The following is a 23,036-nucleotide window of genomic DNA, read 5'->3' as shown; positions in this document are numbered from 1 at the left end:
ATCATGAGAGAGATGGAATTCAATAGAGGTAATTAGATGTAAAAATATGTCGTAGAGACACGGTGCATTGCTTCGCGCTCACCTGTGCGTCATCAGCGACTTGACGCGAGACGCAGATATGTTTGAAATAAATCTTAATAAGATCAAAGGTAAAACATCAATTGGTGGTCAAGTGGTTAGCGAGTTCGCTTACCATGCGTGAGTTTTCAGGTTCAAATCCCGATCGACCCTCCCATTTCTAAATTAAAAATTGAACATTGCAAATTAATAATCAAAAACAAAGCATTTGCCCAGGATCAAACCTTGGACCTCTCACATATTAGCCGAGCACGCTATCCAATACACTATTAGAGAGATAAATCTGATAGAGGAAATTGGATGTAAAAATATGTCGTACAGATACGGTGCGTCACGTCGCGCTCACCTGTGTGAGGCAAGAGCTACGCGACGTGTGTAACGCGAGACGCCGAAATGTTTGAAACTACTCTTAAATGAGCCCAGTGAATAATATCAATTGGTGGTCAAGTGGTTAGCGAGTTCGCTTACCATGCGTGAGTTTTCAGGTTCAAATCCCGATAGACACCAACTTCTAAATTGAAAAAATTGTACATTGTAAATTAACAATTCATAACAGCGCCATGTACCGGGATCGAACCTCGGAGCTCTCGCATGGTAGCAGGGCACGCTAACCAACACACCATGAGAGAGTTGGAAAAATATAGGAAATCGGAAGTAAAAATATGTCCAAGACAAACGGCGCACGCCGCGCACGAAATACGGGAGGCGCAACAACAAACAACCATCTGTCCAAATTCCAACTCGATATGAATATCAGTTCTGATAGTGTAGTGGTTAGAGTGTGTGCGAAGTGTGTGCGACAATGCCATCCCAATCGGATGTGCGGCGGAAGCACCTCTCCGACCATGGTTCAAACCCCAAGTAGTACACTCGAATCTAATAGAGGACATCGACATATAACCGATGGAAAAAAAACCTACCCGACTACTAACAAATCCCCCCCCTGTCCCAAAAAAAAAAAAAAAAAAAACGCACACGGTTCGAGCCCGTGTGTGTGTGTGTGGCGAGAAGGGCGCGCGCAAACGGACAAACGATGAGGAAAGCTGACGTGTGTGTGTATCGCCTCGCTTACTTAATTCGAAACTTTCGCCACTGGTTGCGTCTCGCCGATACAGACAAACCAAAAACGGACAAACAAACGTACAAACAAACAAACACACCGAATCACAGACAGGCCAAGGTCACTTAAACACGCCCGCGGTTTATAGAGCAGTCGACTAGTATACCAGATGCCCGTCCAAGGACGGCGAACCAGGCGGCTAGACATAATCACCTAAGCGCACACTACACATGGAGCAAAACGCCACTCGTATAATCCCACTGGCCAATTGCTTACTGTCCGGGACTTTTTTTTTTCATCTATTTATGGACTTTTACATCTTCCACCGTGAGCCAGTCGGTCTTTTGGGTTTTTTTTGTGGACTTGTTGTTTTTTCGTTGAAACCAAGTATCGGTTAAGTTTTGGTTTTATTTTGGGACTTTTATTTTTCAGAGTTTGGTTGTATTGTATTTGACACATTTCCCACGGTCTCGAGTTTCGGTGAAGTTTTCCACGGTTTTTTGAATCTTGAACACGTTTGGACCGTCAAACCCCCATTCTGATCCTCAACTCCTTCTTCCTCTCCTTCCTCATCTTCCCTTTCACTTTCTTCCCTTCCAATTTATTTCTTCCCACTTTTTCCCATTTTCCTCCCCTCTCTCATCCTTCCCCCTCTCTATCTTCCCTCCCTCACCATCCTCTCCCTCACCATCCTTTCCCTCACCATCCCCTCCCTCAACATCCCCTCCCTCACCATCCCCTCCCTCACCATCCCCTCCCTCACCATCCCTTCTCTGCACACTCCTCCCTCATATAATCCTTCCCCTTGGACTCACATGTAACTCGTACTTATCTCGATGAGGACTTGAACAACGGGCCGTTGTATCCTGGATCCAATGCTCTAACCACTGAGCTGTTGAGTTATATTATCAGTTGAACAGGGGGAAAAGTCATCAGCCACTTAAGTCAATTCGGATTTGCTCTAAATACCAATAATTATTAATCGCACGACGTAATTCTTTGGCCCGTAAGTATTTGCTCCTGTATTTTACTGAAACTTACAAAACTCAACTTCGCATATAAAATTCGAATAACCACTTGAGAGGTAATAGTCAAATATATGATTGGTGGTGTATTGGTTAGAGTGTTCGCATAGCATATTCATGTCTTTAGGTTCAATACTCAAAAATTGTTAAAATATAAATTGACAAAATGTTTGAAATAATTTACTTGGCTTTCAATATGAATACCTGATAATTTTCTGTTTTCGTCTATACATTCCTCATTGCCGGTTTGAACAACAACCCATCGTTTCTTGAGTCCTGTTCTCTAACCAAATAGCTGTTGAGAGTTATTAATGTATTTTCTTGGGAGAAAGTCATCGACATATATGAGGCAACATCGATAGTGAACAGTTGCATTTGCAATAAATCGGTAGAATAATTCATCACCCGAAGTTAGTGAATTAGTTGCTATGTTTCACCCAACGTGTTCTGTAGAACACTTAAAATTTCCTGCCCGTTTTTTAACAGTTTAAAAGATTTAATTTCCTGCCCGTGGACAAATCATTTGCCAGTTAAAGCAATGTCATTGAATCTCCGATACCTTGTGTTTGACCCGAAAAATTCCCTCGAATTCCTTCACCACGAGCTCTCGCGGCCGCGGGGGTGCCCCTTCGGGGGCCCCACCCCCGCGGGCTCGAGTCGCGGTGAAGGTATCCTCGGTTTTTGGTACCTTGAAAACGTTTCGCCCGTCGAACTCAGTTACGCATTTACCAGTTAAACCACTGCCATTAGATTTCTCATATATCAACTCATGGCACAGCGTATTTTGAAGGAATTTCAAAATTTCCTGCCCGTTAAGCGTGAGCTTGCGCTTAAATTTCCTGCCCGTGGACAAATCATTTGCCAGTTAAACCATCGTCATTGAATGTCTGATACCTTATGTTTCACCCGAAAAATTCCCTCGAATTCGTTCACCACGAGCTCTCGCGGCCGCGGGGGTGCCCCTTCGGGTGCCCCACCCCCGCGGGCTCGAGTCACGGTGAAGGTGTCCTCGGTTTTTTGTACCTTGAACACGTTTCGCCCGTCGAACGCATTCTCACTTTTTTACAACTATTCTTTGTAGCTGCTTGTTAAGCGTGAGCCAAATCAAGAAAGTTAATCTTCCCACGTAACTTTTAGCCCGTCGTGATTGACTTTTGTTGAATTATTTTCAGCCCGTCGTGAGAAAATAAGGGTGAATTCTTTTCAGCCCGTCGTGAGCGGAATAGGGTGAATAATTTTAAGTTAGGCGTAAGCTACGTAGGGTGAATTATTTTCAGCCCGTCGTGAGTGAAATAGGGTTAATTCTTTTCAGCCCGACGTGAGCGAAAAATAGTGAATAATTTTCAACTCGGCATGGGCAACCACTATACGGTGCCCACTCTTCAATGAGATCAACATTTAATTTAAATTGGTGGCGAAGTGGTTAGTGAGTTCGCTTACCATGCGTGAGTACTCGGGTTCAAATCCCGATCGCCCCTCCCATTTCTAAATTAAAAATTGAACATTGCACATAAAAAATCAATAACAAAGCATTTGCCCGGGATCAAACCTTGAACCTCTCACATATTAGCCGAGCACGCTAACCAATACACTATTAGAGAGATGGAAACTCATAGAGGGAATTGGATGTAAAAATATGTCGTAGAGATCCGGTGCATTGCTTCGCGCCCACCTTTGCGTCATCAGCGACTTGACGCGAGACGCAGATATGTTTGAAATAACTTGTCAATAAGATTAAAGGAAAAACATTAATTGGTGGTCAAGTGGTTAGCATGTTCGCTTACCATGCGTGAGTATTCGGGTTCAAATCCCGATAGACCCTAATTTCTAAATTGAAAATTGAACTTTACAAATAAACAATTCATAGCAATGCCTTGACCCGGGATCGAACCTCGGGCTTGTCGCTTCGTAGACGTGAACGCTTACCAATATACCATGAGAGAGATGGAATTCAATAGAGGAAATTGGATGTAAAAATATGTCGTAGAAACACGGTGCATTGCTTCGCGCTCACCTGTGCGTCATGAGCGACGTGACGCGAGACGCAGATATGTTTGAAACAACTTGTCAATAAGATCAAAGAAAATACATCAATTGGTGGTCAAGTGGTTAGCAAGTTCGCTTACCATGTGTGAGTATTCGGGTTCAAATCCCGATAAACACTACAATTTCTGCAAATAAAACGTTGCAAATTAATAAATATAAACAGCGCCTTGATCCGGCATCGAACCTCAGACCTCTCGCATTTTAGCCGAGCACGCTAACCAATACACCAAGAGAGATATGGATTTCTAAGTAAGTAACGGGATCTATAAATATGTCGTAGAGATAAGGTGCGTCGCGTCGCGCTCACCTGTGTGTCATTCGCAACGCGAGATGCAGAGATGTTTGAAACCACACTTCAATGAAATCATCCTTGAATATCAATTGGTGGGCAAGTGGTTAGCGAGTTCGCTTACCATGCGTGAGTTTTCAGGTTCAAATCCCGATAGACACCAATTTCTAAATTGAAAATTGAAGTTTACAAATTAACAATTCATAACAATGCCTTGTACCGGGATCGAACCTCGGAGCTCTCGCATGGTAGCAGGGCACGCTAACCAACACACCATGAGAGAGTTGGAAAAATATAGGAAATTGGAAGTAAAAATATGTCCAAGACAAACGGCGCACGCCGCGCACGAAATACGGGAGGCGCAACAACAAACAACCATCTGTCCAAATTCCAACTCGATATGAATATTAGTTCTGATAGTGTAGTGGTTAGAGTGTGTGCGACAATGCCATCCCAATCGGATGTGCGGCGGAAGCACCTCTCCGACCATGGTTCAAACCCCAAGTAGTACACTCGAATCTAATAGAGGACATCGACATATAACCGATGGAAAAAAACCTACCCGACTACTAACAAATCCCCCCCCCTGTCCCAAAAAAAAAAAAAAAAAAAAAAAAAAAACGCACACGGTTCGAGCCCGTGTGTGTGTGTGTGGCGAGAAGGGCGCGCGCAAACGGACAAACGGTGAGGAATGCTGACGTGTGTATCGCCTCGCTTACTCAATTCGAAACTTTCGCCACTGGTTGCGTCTCGCCGATACAGACAAACCACTCTGGACCTCGGTTGGGACAAACAAACAAACAAACAAACAAACAGACAGATCCACAGACGGGCCAAGGTCACTTAGACACGCCCGCGGTTTATAGAGCAGTCGACTAGTATACCTAGGCCCGTCCAAGGACGGCGAACCAGGCGGCTAGACATAATCACCTAAGCGCACACTACACATGGAGCAAAACGCCACTCGTATAATCCCACTGGCCAATTCCTTACTGTCCGGGACTTATTTTTTTTCATCTATTTATGGACTTTTACATCTTCCACCGTGAGCCAGTCGGTCTTTTGTGGTTTTTTTGTGGACTTGTTTTTTTTTCGTTGAAACCAAGTATCGGTTGAGTTTTGGTTTTATTTTTAGACTTTTATTTTTCAGAGTTTGGTTGTATTGTATTTGACACATTTCCCACGGTCTCGAGTTTCGGTGAAGTTTTCCACGGTTTTTTGAATCTTGAACACGTTTGGACCGTCAAACATCTGATTCTCAACTCCTTCTTCCTCTCCTTCCTCATCTTCCCGTTTCACTTTCTTCCCTTCCAATTTATTTCTTCCCACTTTTTCCCATCTTCCTCCCCTCTCTCATCCTTCCCCCTCTCTATCTTCCCTCCCTCACCATCCCCTCCCTCACCATCCCCTCCCTCACTATCCCCTCCCTCACCAACCCCTCTCTCACCATCCCCTCCCTCACCATCCCCACCCTAGCTTTCCCCTCTCTGCACACTCTTCCCTATTGCTACCCTTCCCATTTGACTCACATGTATCTCGTACTTATCTTGATGAGGGCTTGAACAACGGGCCGTTGTATCCTGGATCCAATGCTCTAACCACTGAGCTGTTGAGTTGTATTATCAGTTAAACAGGGGGAAAAGTCATCAGCCACTTAAGTCAATTCGGATTTGCTCTAAATACCAATAAATATTAATCGCACGACGTAATTCTTTGGCCCGTAATGTATTTGCTCCTATCTTTTAATGTAACAAAACTCAGCTTTGCGTATAAAATTCGAATAACCACTTGAGAGGTAATAGTCAAATATATGATTGGTGGTGAATTGGTTAGAGTGTTCGCATATCATATTCATGTCTTTAGGTTCAATACTCATTAGTTGTTAAAATAAAAATTGACAAAGTGTTTGAAATAATTTACTTGGCTTTCAATTTGAATACCTCATAATTTCCTGTTTTCGTCTATACATTCCTCATTGCCGGGTTGAACAACAGCCCATCGTTACTTGAATCTTATTCTCTAACCACTTGGCTAATGAGATGTGTTGACACATTTTCTTAAAAGGAAGTCATCGACCAATGTAAGGCAACATCGATTTTGAACATTAAAATTTGCAAGGTATAAAAATTCATCACCCCACGTTAGCAAATTAGTTGCAATTACTCGTGTCCCAATGTGAACAAATTTGTAGATGTTATGTTTCACCCAACGTGTTTTGTAGGACACTTAAAATTTCCTGCACGTTTTTTAAAAGTTTAAATTAAATTTCCTGCCCGTGGACAAATCATTCGCAAGTTGAACCAATGTTATTGAATCTCTAATACCTTGCGTTTGCCCCGACAAATTCCCTCGAATTCCTTCACCACGAGCTCTCGCGGCCGCGGGGGTGCCCCTTCGGGGGCCCCACCGCCACGGGCTCGAGTCGCGATGAAGGTATCCTCGGTTTTTTGTAACTTGAACACTATCTGCCCGTTGAACTCAGTTACGCATTTACCAATTAAACCACTGTCATTAGATTTCTTATACATCCACTTATGGCCCAGCGTATTCTGAAGGACATTTAAAATTCCCTGCCCGTTAAGCGTGAGCGTGCGCTTAAATTTTCTGCCTGTGGACAAATAATTTACCAGTTAAACCACTGTCATTAGATTTCTCATACATCCAATCATGGCCCAATGGATTCTGTAGGATCAATCGGTATTGGTATCAATAGGTGGTCAAGTGGTTAGCGAATTCTCTTACTATGAGTGAGTACTCGGGTTCAACTCCCGATAAACAATAGTTTCTAAAATATATTGATGACCGAATCAATAATTAGCAACTGTGACTTTACCCGGAGTTTGAACCTCGGATTTCTCGCATGACAATCAAGCACGCTAACCAATACACAATGAGAGAGATGGAATACACTATATGTAACTGAATGTATAAATATGTCGTAGAGACACGGTTCGTCGCGCTCACCTGTGTGCCAGTTGCAACGCGAGATGCAGAGATGTTTGAAACCACTTGTCAATGAGATCAGAATTGAATATCAATTGGTGATCGATTGGTTAGCGAGTTCGCTTTCTATGCGTTATGTTCGGGTTCAATTCCCTAAAAACACCAATTTCAAAATTGAAAATAAATGTTTAAATTAATATTGAATTAAAGCGCCTTAACCAAGTATCGAAACTCGGACATCTTGTATGATAGCAGAGAACGTTACCCAATACACCATGAAAGAGATGGAATTTAATAGAAGTAATGGGATTTATAAATATGTCGTAGTTACACGTTAATAAAAAAAAACGTGAAGCGCGACAACCATTTGTCGAAATTGGAACTCGATAATGATATTAGTTCTGATAGTGTAGTGGTTAGAGTGTGTGTTACAATGCCATGCCCTTACATGTATGTGGCGGTAACACCTCACCGATTATGGTTCAAACCCCAAGTACTACACATACATAAATATTGGAGGACATTGAATATCAATAAAAAAAATCCAACCCTCAACACCTGGTTTGGGGAGAGGCAATGCTTAATTTTTTTCACGTGTTCAAAATCATTATATCAACGATAAAAATTGCAACCAGTGGGCGTGGTTTTTTGGAGGGAAGCTTATTTTTTGTGCTTTTATTTCGTTTGGCGGCTTATTATCTTGCTGGTAAGTCAACGAATAATTGTTTTTCACATTCTCTCTGAACTTCCCCTTGACAACATGCCCAACTCTGGTAAGTCTCTTTAATGTTATCCAATATTTCTGTTATATTCATTGTTTTTTTTTGTATCATAGATTTGCTTGTTGCTTCTCCCCCCGTTTCTTTGTCTCCTCAAGTGGTTGTCCGTGATGGAATACCCAATTCTGGTAAGTATCCTTAATGTTATCCAATTTTTCTGCTCTATTCATTGTTTTTGTTTGTTTGATAGATTTGCCTGTTGTTTCTCCCCCCGTCTCTTTGTCTCCCCAAGTGGTTGTCCCTGAAGAAAATCCACTGGGTGATGACGAAGTTGACGGGATTTTAGCATCCATGGATATGGATTTCAATACCCCACCGTCTTCCCCACCTGTCTCCTTTCTTCAATCTTGGACGATTTCAGAATTTCAGAGGATTGAAGATAGGAGAAGATCAAATCTATTACGTGGAGTGCAGCTTAAAACTCGGCACGAAAAATTTAAGAAAAACCGACAGAAGTAAGTTTATCCAAGTTATTTCATGTTTGTTTTTGTATGTAAATTTTTTTTTTCGTTTTAGTGCTGAAGCTGCTTTGGAAAGATCTAAGCGGAATGAGGCATGGGCCAAAAAGGAGCTGGCCTCATTCCGCTCCAAAATGTGCAAGGATGAAGCTGAGGCACAGAGAATGTTTGGAGATGTGATTTAGATGTTTTTTTTCGATTTGTTTAATTTTTTTTCTTTGTTTGTTATTTGTTAATTTTGTTGATTTGTTGGTTATTGATCAGTAATAAACAGAGTATTAGAATATTCATTTAGTTTGCTTTTTTTATTTTTTCCAACTTCATAATTGATGTTCTCAATATTTTAAAATCCATATAAGTACGTAGCACTACTTCTCTTTGATTCTTGGTTTGAACCATTGACTTTTTGACCTTAAGGATTTATATTCCATCTCTTTAACCACTACACTATGGAGACTTATTTTAATATAAAATGTTTAATGCTATATTCGTTTTTTTTTATTTTTGATGGAACTCAAAAGAAGAAAAGTAGAACATTGTACTTTGAATTGGACATTGTATGAGTAAGAGTTTTTTCAACCACTATAATAAAATATTGAAAATTTAATATGAATTCATTATTTTCGTAATTTAGATTTGAACCATTGATCTTAGGAATCGCATTTCATTACTTTAACCGCTACACCACGGAACGATACATAATTTTGAAATATTGAAGATTTTATTGGTTTTGTATTTTTTTCGATAAAGCTTTAGATTTAGAAATTACGTTAATAGTAAGTCATTCATGTAAAACTTTGTTCTTTTCCAAATTACGATTCATTTGCATGCAATTTGAGTGCATTTTTATAGTTATGATGTGAGTGGGTTTGAACCAACATTCCTTGAATTAACAAACCAATACTATAACCACTACACCATCGGCTGTGGTATTTTGCAAATCTTGACGATACCAGCTGGATAGTGCATACTTCTTCATTGTCAGTGTCATCGCCCAGCAAGAACAAAAACAATTTATTTGCTGCAGTTTAAGAATTCATTGTTTTGGGAACTATTTGCTTGCCTGAGAGGGGGTTTGAACCACCCACCTTTGAATTACCAATTCAACGCTATAACCATTACAGCAACGGTATTTACAATAAATATCTGACGTTAAAGGTGGATAACGCATACTTACACATTGTCATAGATATCACACAGCGTGAGCAAAGACATTTTATTTACATCGGAGTTTGAATTTATCTATAATAAGACTATTTGCTTCATAAGCATCTGCTTCATCATTCACCACGGAACGATGCATAAATTTGAAATATGGAAAATTTTATTGGTTTACGTATTTTTTATTATAAAGCTTTAGATCTGGAAATTACGTTAATAGTAAATCATTCATGTAAAGATTTATTCTTTTCCAGCTTGCCATTCATTTGCATGCTGTTTTTTGTGCTATTTTATAGTTATACTGAGAGTGGATTTGAACCAACATCCTTTGAATTACTAATCCATTGCTATAACCACTACACCATCGGCGGTGTGTTCTCCCAATTCTTGACGATATCCGCTGGATAGTGCATACTTCTTCATTTTCAGTGTCATCGCCCAGCAAGAACAAAAACAATTTATTTACTTCATTTTAAGAATTCATCGTTTCGGGTACTATTTGCTTGCCTGAGAGGGGGTTTGAACCAAACACTTTTGACCTACTAATGCAATGCTATAACCACTACATCAACAACGGTGTTTACAAATAATATCCGATGTGACCAGTTGGATATCGCATACTTACACATTGTCATAGTTATCACCCAGCGTGAGCAAAGAAATTTTATTTACATCGGATTTTGAAGTTTTCAATAATAAGACTATTTGCTTCATTAGCATCTGCTTCATCATACACCACGGAACATTGCATAAATTTGAAATATTGAAAATATTATTGGTTTTGGTGTTATTTTCGATTTTTGATAAGCTTCAGATTAAGAAATTACGTAAATAGTAAATCATTCATGTAAACGCACAAATAATAAAGTAGTAATTAACATTATATGACTAATTTCTACTGCTCTATCCTAAGTGATAAATTGAAAACCACTGGTCTGGACTTGAACCGTAGACCGCTTTCTTTTTAGTCCGGCACTTTATCCACTACACCATATGACTACGTTGTGTTTGCTGAAAAATTTGAGTCCTTTTCTGTGTTAAAGGAGAGTGTGAGTAGTATTGACATTCTATTCATCCGTCCATGACTTTTTAGTAGTATAAGGATTCCTATTCATCCGTCAACGACTTTAGGTATGTTAAGTAAAAGTCTATCTTTCCAGAAAAAAAACGTCATATTGTTCAATCAGTGACATAGCTAATTCAAGTGGATGAAATTTGTTTAGGATAAAATGGAAAAAAATAAATTGAAATGATCAAATTTAAATCTGAAATAAAATTGATGAATTTTGGCCATGCAACAGTTATTGCTTATTTCTGTCTTAGGCTTCAAGTCTTGAAAAATTTTGTTTTGAGTGTTCATTATTGCTCGTACAAATAAAAAATTATTGTAGAAATAGTTATGAAAATAAAAGTTTTATAAAATCTTGAGAAAGACCATTGTTTATTATTTATAAGGTTTGTTAATTCACGGTTGAGCGCACATGGGAACTGCCCCCATGGCCATGCCCGTGCTCCTTTTTTTGGCCCGTAGGCCGAGGCGGAATTTAGTTCCTCTTGGGAAGGAAAGGAATGGAAGGGAATGTATTAATGTATTCACCAAAAAATCAATATTTCTTAATTAGATTTGAGAATGTTTGACTATATGTTTAAATGGCAGTAGTCTAAAGTTGTTAATGTTATTACAATAGAACTTCTTTATAGACAACATTTAAAGTAAACACTTTTTTCTTCTCTTCTTCAGTGGCTGTCGGATGATTTTTGAGAAGCTTGCCTTGTTTCCCAGACTCAGCAATCTCGACTCGAACTCCTTTTTGGGAGGGAATACAAAAAATATTAGAATTATTAAACATTTCATGAAACTATTAATTTTAAAAATGTATAAGAAATCAAAATAAACCGTCTTTCGATGTAGCTCTGGAGAAGGCCACATACAGCTGGCCATGACTGAAGACGGGTTCTGGAAGTAATATTCCGACCCGATCAAACGTTTGGCCCTGTGACTTTGTGATGGTCATCGCAAACGCCAACAAAACGGGAAACTGGAGTCTCTTGAGGATGACGGGAAGATCCGAATCAGTTGGGGACATCATCATCCGCGGGATGTAGACGATGTGCCCCTTGTTTTTTCCAGCAGCAATTTCTGCAACGATGAGATTTTCTCTAAGCGCCCTGATGATGAGCCGGGTCCCATTGCAAAGTCCCTGACGTGAATCGATATTCTTCAGAAGAATGATGACGGCTCCCACTTTCATTTTCAGCAAATGGGTGGGAATTCCGGAGACGTCGAAGGAGTTGAGAACTTCGGTTGGGTAATTTGAAATTTCTTCAGGGTCGTCAGAGTCGATGGTATCGATGCTTCTGTACTCATGAAGCGTACCGGGCATGTCTTTGATGATCTGATTGTTGATTCGTAAGCAATCGCCATTCTTCGGACAAAGAATAGCGCGACTGCATATTTGTTGAGATACGACGGGATCTAACAGTTGAGCAGGATCACCAAAGACGTGCTCGACTAAACTCCGGTTATAATTGAAAAATTCTTTAGGAATTTCAATCATATCGGGGATGTTCAGTTTTGGATGCGTCGGTAGAGTTCCGTTTCCAAGCTGAATGAGCCAATCGGCGTAGTCTTGACTGCCGGCCACGGTACGCATATTTTGAGTCAGACGAAGTTGTCGAAACTGAGGCCAAGTGTCATTGTTTCGGATGGTGACTTCCAGCACTGTCACCCTGTTTCCATGTCGGACGACCGGTAAACACTGACGAAAATCGCCACCAAGAAGGAGCACTTTACCACCGTGCGGAAGATTGTTCTTGTGCAACTTTTGGAAGAGTAAATTGAAAGCACTAAGGGCGTGATTTGTCTTCATGGTGGATTCGTCAGAAATGATGAGAACTGCACTTCTGATCAAATGGGCGAGGAAGCTACCATCTTCGATTTTTGATCTGGTCGCTTCAGTAATTGGAGGGTAAATCTTGAATTGGGAATGATACGTTGTGCCGTCAATCAACAACGTAGAAGCGATGCCGGTAGACGCAACGGCGATCACTGTTTTCCCTTGTCCCTGCAGTACGGTGATGAGAGTGTTGTACAGGAACGTCTTCCCCGTTCCTCCAGGGCCATCCAAGAAATACTGATGCGGAATTGCATTTTCAGTATCGTTGACGGCAGCCATGACTTGATCGAAGGCAGCCCGTTGACCTTCGTTCAACTGACTAACCATCAATTCACCCAATCTTCTCTTCTCTCTCATAGTAATTTCAGCATTTTCTTCGAGTTGAGCCGCGATAAGACGATGAATAAGCTGAAAATCAGGAACAGGCAATGAGAGATTTTCCATCGTTTGATTGTTGAGAAGTAGCTTGTCTTGAATAAATTTCAAAGTCAAGTTTTTTGCTATTTCGGCGTCGTGACCATTACGAATAAAATCTTCCATTAGCTGAGGTAAAGATCGCTCAAAGAGATAAAGAGCATCCGTAGGATTGCAAAACAGACAAATGTCAACAAAAAGCTGTCGCAATCGTTCTGGCATTTCAAAGGCGGCCGCATCGTCCAGTGTCCTCTCCCAAACGCTGTCATCTTCCAACAAATTTAAGGCAGCGGCTGCTGCTTTAAACGTCGGTAAAATTACACCGTTGACTGTTCGAAGATTTTCAAAACTGGTAGGTCCTTTGACGTTAATGAGGAGCAAGCGCAGGCAGAATCGCTCAATTTGACGGACGCTCACCGTGTACAATCGGCCAATGATTTTGAGATTTTGAACTCCTCGCTTCCAGAAATTACGGCCACCAACCTTGACGAAAGCAAAATGGTTGACAATCTCTCGGTAAAAATACTGCCTCGCTTCTCCATTATCTCGGTTCAAGATGAAAAAAGCAGTTAAAGTCGTTTCTTTCAAAGCGGCGTTGGCGACTGCTTGTTCCTCGTTGCCCGGGTGGAAAAAGACGGACTGTTCCAATGGAAGATGTACGGCAAGTCGGAAGATGACATGGGAACGATTGCTGAGGGGAAACTTATTAATTCTCCAGGCGGCTTCTGGTGCGCTGACGTAACGCGTGTCCAAAAAAGTAGTGATTTCGTCCCACACGAATGTCGGCTCATCTTCACCTTCAACTTGCTGATGCGTTCCCTTTTTTGTCTCAATGTTTCCGCTGTCATGGCCTTTGTACACGTACTTAAAGATGTATTTGACACTGGTGAGTGAAGCGCAGGATTCGAGGTTTATATGACAGTCATATTTCAGCAGCAACCAAGGGTTATAAGGCACAACCCATCTGTTGTCTACTTCATAGACGACATTCCCTCTTTTCAACGGATGTTTAACTCCAGTGTCTCTTCTTCTGTAAGTCGGATAGCCGTTGTCGTTGATGATGGTTCCTGCGATGAAATCTTTCGGAAACTTTTTGGTGCACCCTTCAACATCCATGCAAGGAGACTTTTTGTTGATGGCTCCACACGGGCCGTGGATCATGTGAGCCATAACAGCGGCGTAGAGTCTTGGATGGAGGGACTTGTCGGGAATTTCCGCACAAATGGTCTTGTCCATATCTTCTGGTGATAAAGGGGCATCTCTCTTATCGATCCAGATCAGCATGTGGCAATGAGGAAGACCGCGTTTTTGAAATTCGATGACTTCGATATGAGCTGTGGCGAAACCCAAAACTTGCTTTTTCTCGATGTCGTCGACCAACTCTTTTTTCTTCAAGTGGAAGACTCGTGCGACCATATCGGGACGATCAGAAGCTGTCTGATAGTTCGCAATATTTGCCGTAATTTCTCTCCACTTGGGATTGCAAGTAAACGTTAAAAAAAAAGTTGGTTTTCCAAATTTGGCAACAATTGCCATCGCGTCTTGATAATTTTGCTTCATGGCTCGAGGACTGCCAATGAAGGACGAAGGGAGAATGTAGATAGTGCCAACTTCCACATTTTCTCTTTCCGCTCGATTGTTGATGTAATCCATCAGACCGCAGTAGCGCTCAACATGCAGCTCTGTCTGGTGTTTTCTGAGCCAATCTATGCGATTCCCCTCGGTCTTGACGTAAGAATCGACAAAATATTGCTGAGTGAGGGCACCCCCGGACAAAACGATATTGAAATCACCGCGGATTGACATGATTGAACTGTAGAACTCGGCTTGCGTCACTCTTGAGCGTGGGCCTCTGTTCCTGTTTGGTTGTTGATCATCGTTCTCGTCTGCTTCGGCTGGTTCCGGTTCTACATTTCGCTCATTTTCAATCTCAGCATTGCCATCTGCTGCGGCGACTTCTTCACGAATTAACACTCTGGGGTTGGGCCACAGGGGATCAATCTGCTCGTCTTCATCCTCATCAACAATCATTGCCATTGCTGCTGCTTCATCTCTTTCCCTCCGACTGGTGGTGTTATAATTCATGTGAGCATGCCAACCATCTTCACCGTTGGGGAATAGCAGAGGATAACACATCGGATCACACATGGGCTTCTGTGTGTTAATCTGGATGAAACGTCGGCCTCTGACGGGAATATAGAGATGACCACGAATATCTCTGTTGGATGGCGGAGCTCCATCAGAGCTTTTGAATACTACTGCTATCTCGTGGGCCGTCGGGCAGTTGTAGCGCCGCTGGTCGACATTTCTTCTATCACAAGTGATGATCATGCCGACAGTGTAGTGAGGAAGATTTGCGGCCTGGCGTTGAACGTATTCTTCTTCAAGAACTTGGCGCATCATCTTGTAAACCAAGGCGTACGGATTCTTCTCTCGAAGCATAGCGTCCAATTCTTCCATCAATATTCTACAACAACCCGACATTGCCTGGATATTTGCCCTATAATCAGTGGCCTGCGCCGAGTCCAAAAAATACAGATCTGCATATCTGGGATTTGGTGTTGGACCAAGCGGAGTGATTTGATGGTAAATCTGGCCATGAATTCGATAGCAGTAGGGGCCTCGGTTTGGTGGTGGAGATTGGTTTGCTCCAAGCGAAGCAAAAGCGTGAGCACTGTTGTAGTTTCGAATTTGCTTCATGAATTGCTTGGACTTTGGATGCTGATTTTGCAAGAGACTGGCCAAGGGTTGCGGACATGGCTTTGGTGGTGGAATAATTACTTTTCCCTTTCCGCAGCATTGCTGAAACTTTTGATCTTTTGGCATCTCTTTTTCAAAGTGTTTGGCGTCACACTCAGCACAAATCTTGGTCAAATCTCCAATGTCAAGCAAATGAACCCGATCCTCTACAACAATGTCTTTGCAAGCTATCCGATGCGTTCGCCGATTTCCGGCACGGTTGCGATCAAGGTGCATCTCACGAAGAAAAGCTTCGTGGTCTGCGGTTTCAACGGGAACAATTTCGGCGTGTTGAAGCGCATTTCTTGCTCGCAGTTCTTCCTCTTCTCGCTCTCGTTCAAATTGATGTTCTCGCTGTAGCTCTGTTCGCAACCTATCCTCTTCACGCCTATCAGCTGTTTCTTCCTCATTCTCAGTTGCTCGGTAACCAGCCATCCATTCCATATTTGCTTCGCGACCTGCTTCGGCTTCCTGCTCAGTTTCTTCGAGACGATGAATCTGATGAAGAAAGCTATCAGCGATAGCGCGATCCAATCTTTCCTCGGGAGTTTCTTTAGAACGGGTAGCTTCATGTCGAACTTTGTCTGCCAACTGTCTATTAGCTGCACCTAATTCAGTTTCTTTGGTTCGTAAATTTTTTTGGTGTAGCGCCTGCGCTCGTTGTCTAGCCCACTTCTCTGCTTCAGATTCCTCTTTCCGCAAAGAATTTTGGCGCAAGGTCTGCTCACGAAGTCTTGAAGAATTCTCTGCTTCTGATTCCTCGTTCCGCAGAGATTTTTGCCTCTGTGCCTGATCTTGAAGTCTAGCTGATCTCTCTGCCTCCGATTCCTCTTTCCGCAGAGAATGTTGCCGCAAAGCCTGTTCACGAAGTCTAGAAGATTTCTCTGCTTCAGACTCCTCGTTTCGCAGAGATTTTTGCCTAAGTGCCTGATCTTGAAGTCTTGATGATCTCTCTGCTTCCGATTCATCTCTCCGCAGATATTTCTTCCGCAATGCCTGGGCTTGCAACCTAGCTCGTTGTTCTTCAGCAGTTTCGGTGTCGTCAGCAGCTCTCTTTCTTGCCTGATGTTGTTGTCTTGCTGGACGCTCTGCCACAGCATCATTAGCAAGAACAACTCTTGGGCGATCACACGCAGGTCTCTGATTCATCGCTCGTAGAATAATTGCTGCTTCTTGTTGACGAAGAGCAGCTTGCCGCTCTGATTCGGCTTGCAATCGAGCTCGAATTTGTTCATCTTGACGAAGATCTGCTTGCCGCTCCGCCTCGGCTAAAAGTCGCGCACGATTTTCTTCTTCTTGACGAAGAACTGCTTGCCGCTCCGCCTCGGCTAACAGTCGCGCACGATTTTCTTCTTCTTGACGAAAAACTGCTTGCCGCTCCGCCTCGGCTAACAGTCTAGCACGATTTTCTTCTTCCGCTTGTTCCTGTCGAAGGAGTTGCTGACGGATTCGCTGATCATGCAGTCTAGCTTCATGTTCAACCTGAGTCTCGTTAGCACGGGCGACTCTTTTCCGCTCAGCATCTAACCTCTGCCTCAACGCTCTCTCGTCAGGTGCCTCTGCCTGACGCTCTTCCCTAGCCTTTTTCGCATTCAAATTTTTTGCAACCTGAACTTCTTCGGGATTGAGCCGACGTCGCTTCTCTTCACGAGCGATCTTGGCCCTTTCCCTATTAGCCGCCAATCGCACTTCCTTAGCCTCCGGGTCTTCGTTACTTCTTTTTTCCCTAGCCTTCCTATTCTTCTCATCTTTTTCCTCTCGAGTTAATTCGCGACGCGGTGGCATTTTCAAATCAGCAAAATAACCCCTAATTTATCAAAAAAAATTCGCTTCTATCAGTGGAGGGCTTTTTTGGAGGGCTTTTGGAGGGATTTACACCGCAAAAATTTCAAAAAGCTTAAAATTAAACACAAATTCGAACGTAAGCCGTCGACACAACCGGTGCTCAATATCCCAGTGGTACAGCCCGGTTAAGGTTCACATCTGATAAACAAATACGCATCGCAGGTTAGCTCCTCTCCGGTTTTCGACTGTTCGTTTTACAATGACTGACCCCCAAAAATGTCAACAATTATGCAATTATTTTCATTTGCGCTCAACTTGATGCTGACTTGATCGGGATTTTTATCGCAATTGTGACTGTTAAAAGCCAAAATGCTAACCTCTATACCAAGACCAGCACAAATTGGCTGAAAACCGTCGGACACCACAACTAATAAGTCTTTAGCAGGCTAATAAAAACATGCTACGGACTTTAAATTGTTGGAATTCGGAAAGTACTTTACTTGAGCAATGAGTGTCCTGATGCCGTAGGAAGTTAGAAGTAAGCTGAAAGACATCTCGGAGCGGAAGTGAATGGCGACTTGAAGATCTGGTCACAAATTCGATGCATTACAGGCTATTTAATGCAAAATAAAAGCTTGTATCAGTAAAAAATTGCAAACATCTTATCCAAGTTCAGTAACTGACGCGCACATTTTTTATTGGTAAAGTTTATTTTATGAGACCATACTTGAACCATCAACCTGTGCGTTTGAAATCGAACACACTAACCACAACGCCACGTTTCGATACAAAAATGTAGTAAATCGACGACAAAATCACCGTTACCTGGCGATTTCTGGTTTCTTTTTTTTTTGAAGGAAGTACATGATAAACAATTGTCAACTTAATCAAAGTTCAACAGAATAACGAAATTCTTCACAAAGACCCAAAACGAATTTGATTGGAAGTAGATTCGAACATTTGACCACTGGATTAGGAACCGAAGGTGATAACCACTACACCATGTTTGGGTACAAATTGGTCGGCGATTCGACGACAAAAAAATTGTAGCCTAGAGCTACTGAATTGAACTCTGTCTCTTTTGTTGAGCATTGGACACAGTCAAAAACATAGCAAACCACTAACATAAATTTCAATTATCGACCAACATTCCTTCTAAATTAAAACACACCGCCCGAGAGTTGAACACAGAGCCTCTGTTGATCGAGATTACCGTGCTAGAACGTTAACCATTACACCAACTTAGAATAATTTTTGGCAAAAAAGTTCTAAAGTTATCAACTACCAATTTTATATCAGGTAATAAAACGTGCTATAAACATGTTCTAATGGAAAAAAGGTACAATAAAAACAATTTACCTGACAATTAAAGTCCTGATGCCGGTCGTTGGCTGGAAGCGAGAAACGGAGTAACTTCGACGGAACACTACAGGCTGGTGAATGAAAATATTTGTGAAAGCTAATTGTTTTCATTAAAATAAATGGAATCGACAAAAAGTGTACCTGACAATTAAATTCCTGATGCCAGTCGTAGGTCGAAAGTGAGGAAGGCACTCAATTCGATTGTAAACTACAGGCTGAAAAACAAATTGCAAAATACATACACGTATAAGAATTCGAGTGTTCAAAATTAATACAAAACATAATTCACATGGTCGTCATTGCTAACACGTGCAACAATTTTTCACCATCTCCAATTTAAGTGCTGTCATCGAGAACCGAACCATTAATCGTAGTGTTGGAAATCCAATACGCTAACCACTACACCAAGAGCGGGTGAAAATTGGAAGAAAGTCGTCGAAGAGAATGACTTATGAGTTCGTAGCAAAGATTCATGCCATGGGCTTGTTCAAATGGATAAAAGAGAACTGAAAAATCTTACCTGACTATGATAATCCTGATGCCAGTCATGGGCTCGAAGAAGGAAATGCAGTCCTTTCGATAATACACTACAGGCTAATGAATGCAAAAATATATTTTAATCCTACTGTTATTAATTGCAATGAAATAAACTGCAATGTTTGTACCTGACAATTAAATTCCTGATGCCAGTCATGGGCCGCAAGTGAGGAAGGCAGGCACTCACCTCGATTGTACACTACAGGCTGAAAATTAAAATGCAAAATCCCTACACGTATAAGAACTTGAGTGTTCAAAAACAGTACAAAAAATATTCAAATGGTCGTGATTGGTAGCACATACAACAATCTTCACCATTGTTAATTTAAGTGCTGTCATCGAGAACCGAACCATTAACCCCTGTGTTTGAAATCCAACACGCTAACCACTACACCACGAGCGGATGTAAATTAGAAGAAAATCGTCGAAGAAAATCACTTATGAGTTCGTAGCAAAGATTCATGCCATGGGCTTGTTCGAATGGATAAATGTGAACTGAAAAATCTTACCTGACTATGATAATCCTGATGCCAGTCATGGGCTCGAAGAAGGAAATGCAGTCCTTTCGATAATACACTACAGGCTAATGAATGCAAAAATATATTTTAATCCTACTGTTATTAATTGCAATGAAATAAACTGCAATGTTTGTACCTGACAATTAAATTCCTGATGCCAGTCATGGGCCGCAAGTGAGGAAGGCAGGCACTCACCTCGATTGTACACTACAGGCTGAAAATTAAAATGCAAAATCCCTACACGTATAAGAACTTGAGTGTTCAAAAACAGTACAAAAAATATTCAAATGGTCGTGATTGGTAGCACATACAACAATCTTCACCATTGTTGTTAATTTAAGTGCTGTCATCGAGAACCGAACCATTAACCCCTGTGTTTGAAATCCAACACGCTAACCACTACACCACGAGCGGATGTAAATTAGAAGAAAATCGCCTCGCTTACTCAATTCGAAACTTTCGCCACTGGTTGCGTCTCGCCGATACAGACAAACCAAAAACGGACAAACAAACAAACAAACAAACAGACAGATCCACAGACAACCCAAGGTCACTTAGCCACGCCCGCGGTTTATAGAGCAGTCGATATAAAACCTAGCACTCATACTCATTATCCACAATGTTATTCAAGAAGGAAAATGCTCGCATGGTTTAGTTAGAGAATTTATTTTAAAAACAACCAATAGAAAATTCTGAAATTGGCATCAATGTCAAAAGTGCATACAACGGAATTCGGAAAGTGTGTAATTGATGTTTCGTAATCGTCCTAATTTTCAAGTTCATCGTGCAACTTTCGCAAATAAGCAACGGAAACCTAAATAGTTTTTATTTTGACCAAAATGTGCTTTTTACCGCAGCTCCCTGTGGCTTTTAAATCCATTTGGTGTGTGGTGAAGGCTTAACGTTAACTGTCTTCTGTCCGTTGTGTGGAAAAAAATGGAGTCCAATACTGTCGGATTCAAACAATCTCATCTGGAAAAATTGTTGCTAACGAAAAAAGAGCTGGCTCCATTGAATAGGAGACGCTCATCAAGTTATCGAAAACAATCTCACTGTGTGTGTCAACCTGGCATCAGTTTGACCGTCTCCCCTACCCCATTTTTCTTTAGTTTTATCTTTACTGCAGTCTCTTTTTACCCCCGTTTTCTGACGTCAAGGAAGTTTTAGGGAAAAAACATGTGAGGGGTAATAAACCCAAAGAGATAAAAAAAAACATTGGTCGGGGAATTGAAAAGAAAAAAGAAGAATACGTTTGATTTCTTTGTGAAGAACGCATAAACGTCAAATTTGTATTTCTTTTTCGTTTCATTTTTTTCGGCAAAAAAATGCTAAAAAGAAGAAATTTAGGTAGAAAGCCTCTTTCTCAAGCCAGTATTGAAAGAGGTGAGAAAAATCCGTCCTTTTTTCGGGATCCTAAAAAATACTCTGAAATTTCTCGTGTGACCCTCTTTTAGGCTTAGGGATGGTCAGCTTTTACTTTTTCTGAGGGTTCCCAAACTGCAGGCTCCAGCATCAGTTTGTGCTGGTTGAAAGATAGTAATCAGTAAAGCCGATGGATTCTTCTCTTGCTTCCCGTGGCTGTGGCACGCCGTTTCACTTTCATCCACTCCCGATTTATTTTGTTTTTTCACCTTTCCGTTAAAAATTTTTCCATTTCCCCCATCAGTAAAAACTGCCTTCCCTTGCGAAAACAACGCTCAGTTTTTCGTTCAAATTTTGTGTTTTGTCGGTGAAGAGATTCGTAATCCCGAAGACATAAGGGAAAAGGAGGATTGGATTGTGTCTGTCAACCATTTTCCGTACTGCGAATGATATTGACATGGCAACTGTAAGTGTAAACAGTGCCATTTCAATATTAGAGCAGTAAATTGGACGGCGAATGTGGTAATAACGAAAAAAGTCTAATTACCCAATTCTGCGCTCCTAATGGGTCTTCGTTCTCAATAGAGATTTCCTCTTCCCTGGCCCTAAAAAAATGGTTCTAGTTGGCGGAGCTAACTGCTGTCACTCCTGGAAAGAAGTTACTCCTTCCCAAGGAACTTTGAACCCAGATTGGGTGGCAAACAAACAGAAAGATGGGTCAGGAAAAAACATTTATGGTTTATAACGTGTCTAGACATAATGCCAAGAGGCACTATTTGGTATAACCCTTTTTTGTTATCTTTTGATTCTTTTCTTACTGGTATTAAAATTTGTAGAAGCCAAACAATGACCTATTTCATGTGCGAAAATGGAACGATGTCATCAAGAAGTAAACTTCTGATGTTAACTTTGCAATTAATTTCTGCACTTTGACAACAATTGATAGTTCACAAATGAGGATTTATACCATTCTTACATAAGACAAACTGAATGAGTGGGGTTTGGTTATTCTTATTTTTGACACATTATTAATTTCCACAAAACATAAGTAACTTTTTTATATTATTGAAATATATTTTATCTAACACAAGCCCAGGTTTTCTTACTTAAGATTAAATCAAAATTCCAGACCATCTTCTGAAAACAGGTATTCTGAACCAGAAGTTTTACCAAGCGCTTAATGAGACTTAATATAGTTTATAGTTCTTCTCAGTGAGCTCTGCCTTATAGTTACCCCAAAGAGCAGCGTTCTGCTTCCGAATTTAAATCATAGCGACTTGTACAAATGATGGCAAAATATCGTCCATGGCCTTTTTTATACAAATATTCCCCAGCAAAAAAAAAATGTCCAGTTTGTGCTAGCAAGCTGAGTGCCACGTGTATTGATGGGAATTTTAGGCTTCCTTCCTGAACCAGCAAGCAAAGAGTTTTTAATTCATCAGTATAATCAAAATTACATTTCATTAACGAGGATTTTTGAAGGTACGACGAGTCATTACTGTATGAGCAGTTACTTCATTTTTGAAGCTATTTTGATTATAAACAATACACTTCCCTTTCTGAAAAAAATCTTCGGGGAATGT

The 23,036-nt window shown here is 41.2% G+C and overlaps 1 protein-coding gene and 2 long non-coding RNA genes across 3 annotated transcripts; 1 reads left to right on the top strand and 2 right to left on the bottom strand.

Annotated features, from left to right (window-relative positions):
* The first annotated feature begins 8,154 nt into the window (after window positions 1-8,154).
* LOC124194893 lies at window positions 8,155-8,446 on the top strand. Its single transcript, XR_006875075.1, has 3 exons — window positions 8,155-8,214; window positions 8,277-8,348; window positions 8,411-8,446. It is a non-coding gene; the product is annotated as an uncharacterized LOC124194893 (long non-coding RNA).
* A 3,072-nt stretch (window positions 8,447-11,518) lies between these two features.
* Window positions 11,519-17,674, bottom strand: LOC124193974. Its single transcript, XM_046587961.1, has 2 exons — window positions 11,737-17,674; window positions 11,519-11,646 (listed from the first exon to the last, which is right to left on the bottom strand). The coding sequence occupies exons 1-2, from the start codon at window positions 17,672-17,674 to the stop codon at window positions 11,519-11,521; spliced, it is 6,066 nt and encodes a 2,021-aa protein (XP_046443917.1).
* A 553-nt stretch (window positions 17,675-18,227) lies between these two features.
* On the bottom strand, window positions 18,228-20,478 carry LOC124193799. Its single transcript, XR_006874486.1, has 7 exons — window positions 20,228-20,478; window positions 20,083-20,156; window positions 19,702-19,779; window positions 19,557-19,630; window positions 19,178-19,251; window positions 19,034-19,107; window positions 18,228-18,287 (listed from the first exon to the last, which is right to left on the bottom strand). It is a non-coding gene; the product is annotated as an uncharacterized LOC124193799 (long non-coding RNA).
* Window positions 20,479-23,036: the final 2,558 nt, after the last annotated feature.

The sequence above is a fragment of the Daphnia pulex genome, chromosome 5 (assembly GCF_021134715.1).
Source record: "Daphnia pulex isolate KAP4 chromosome 5, ASM2113471v1".
Classification (NCBI taxonomy): domain Eukaryota; kingdom Metazoa; phylum Arthropoda; class Branchiopoda; order Diplostraca; family Daphniidae; genus Daphnia; species Daphnia pulex.
This window is presented reverse-complemented; position numbering and strand designations above follow the sequence as displayed.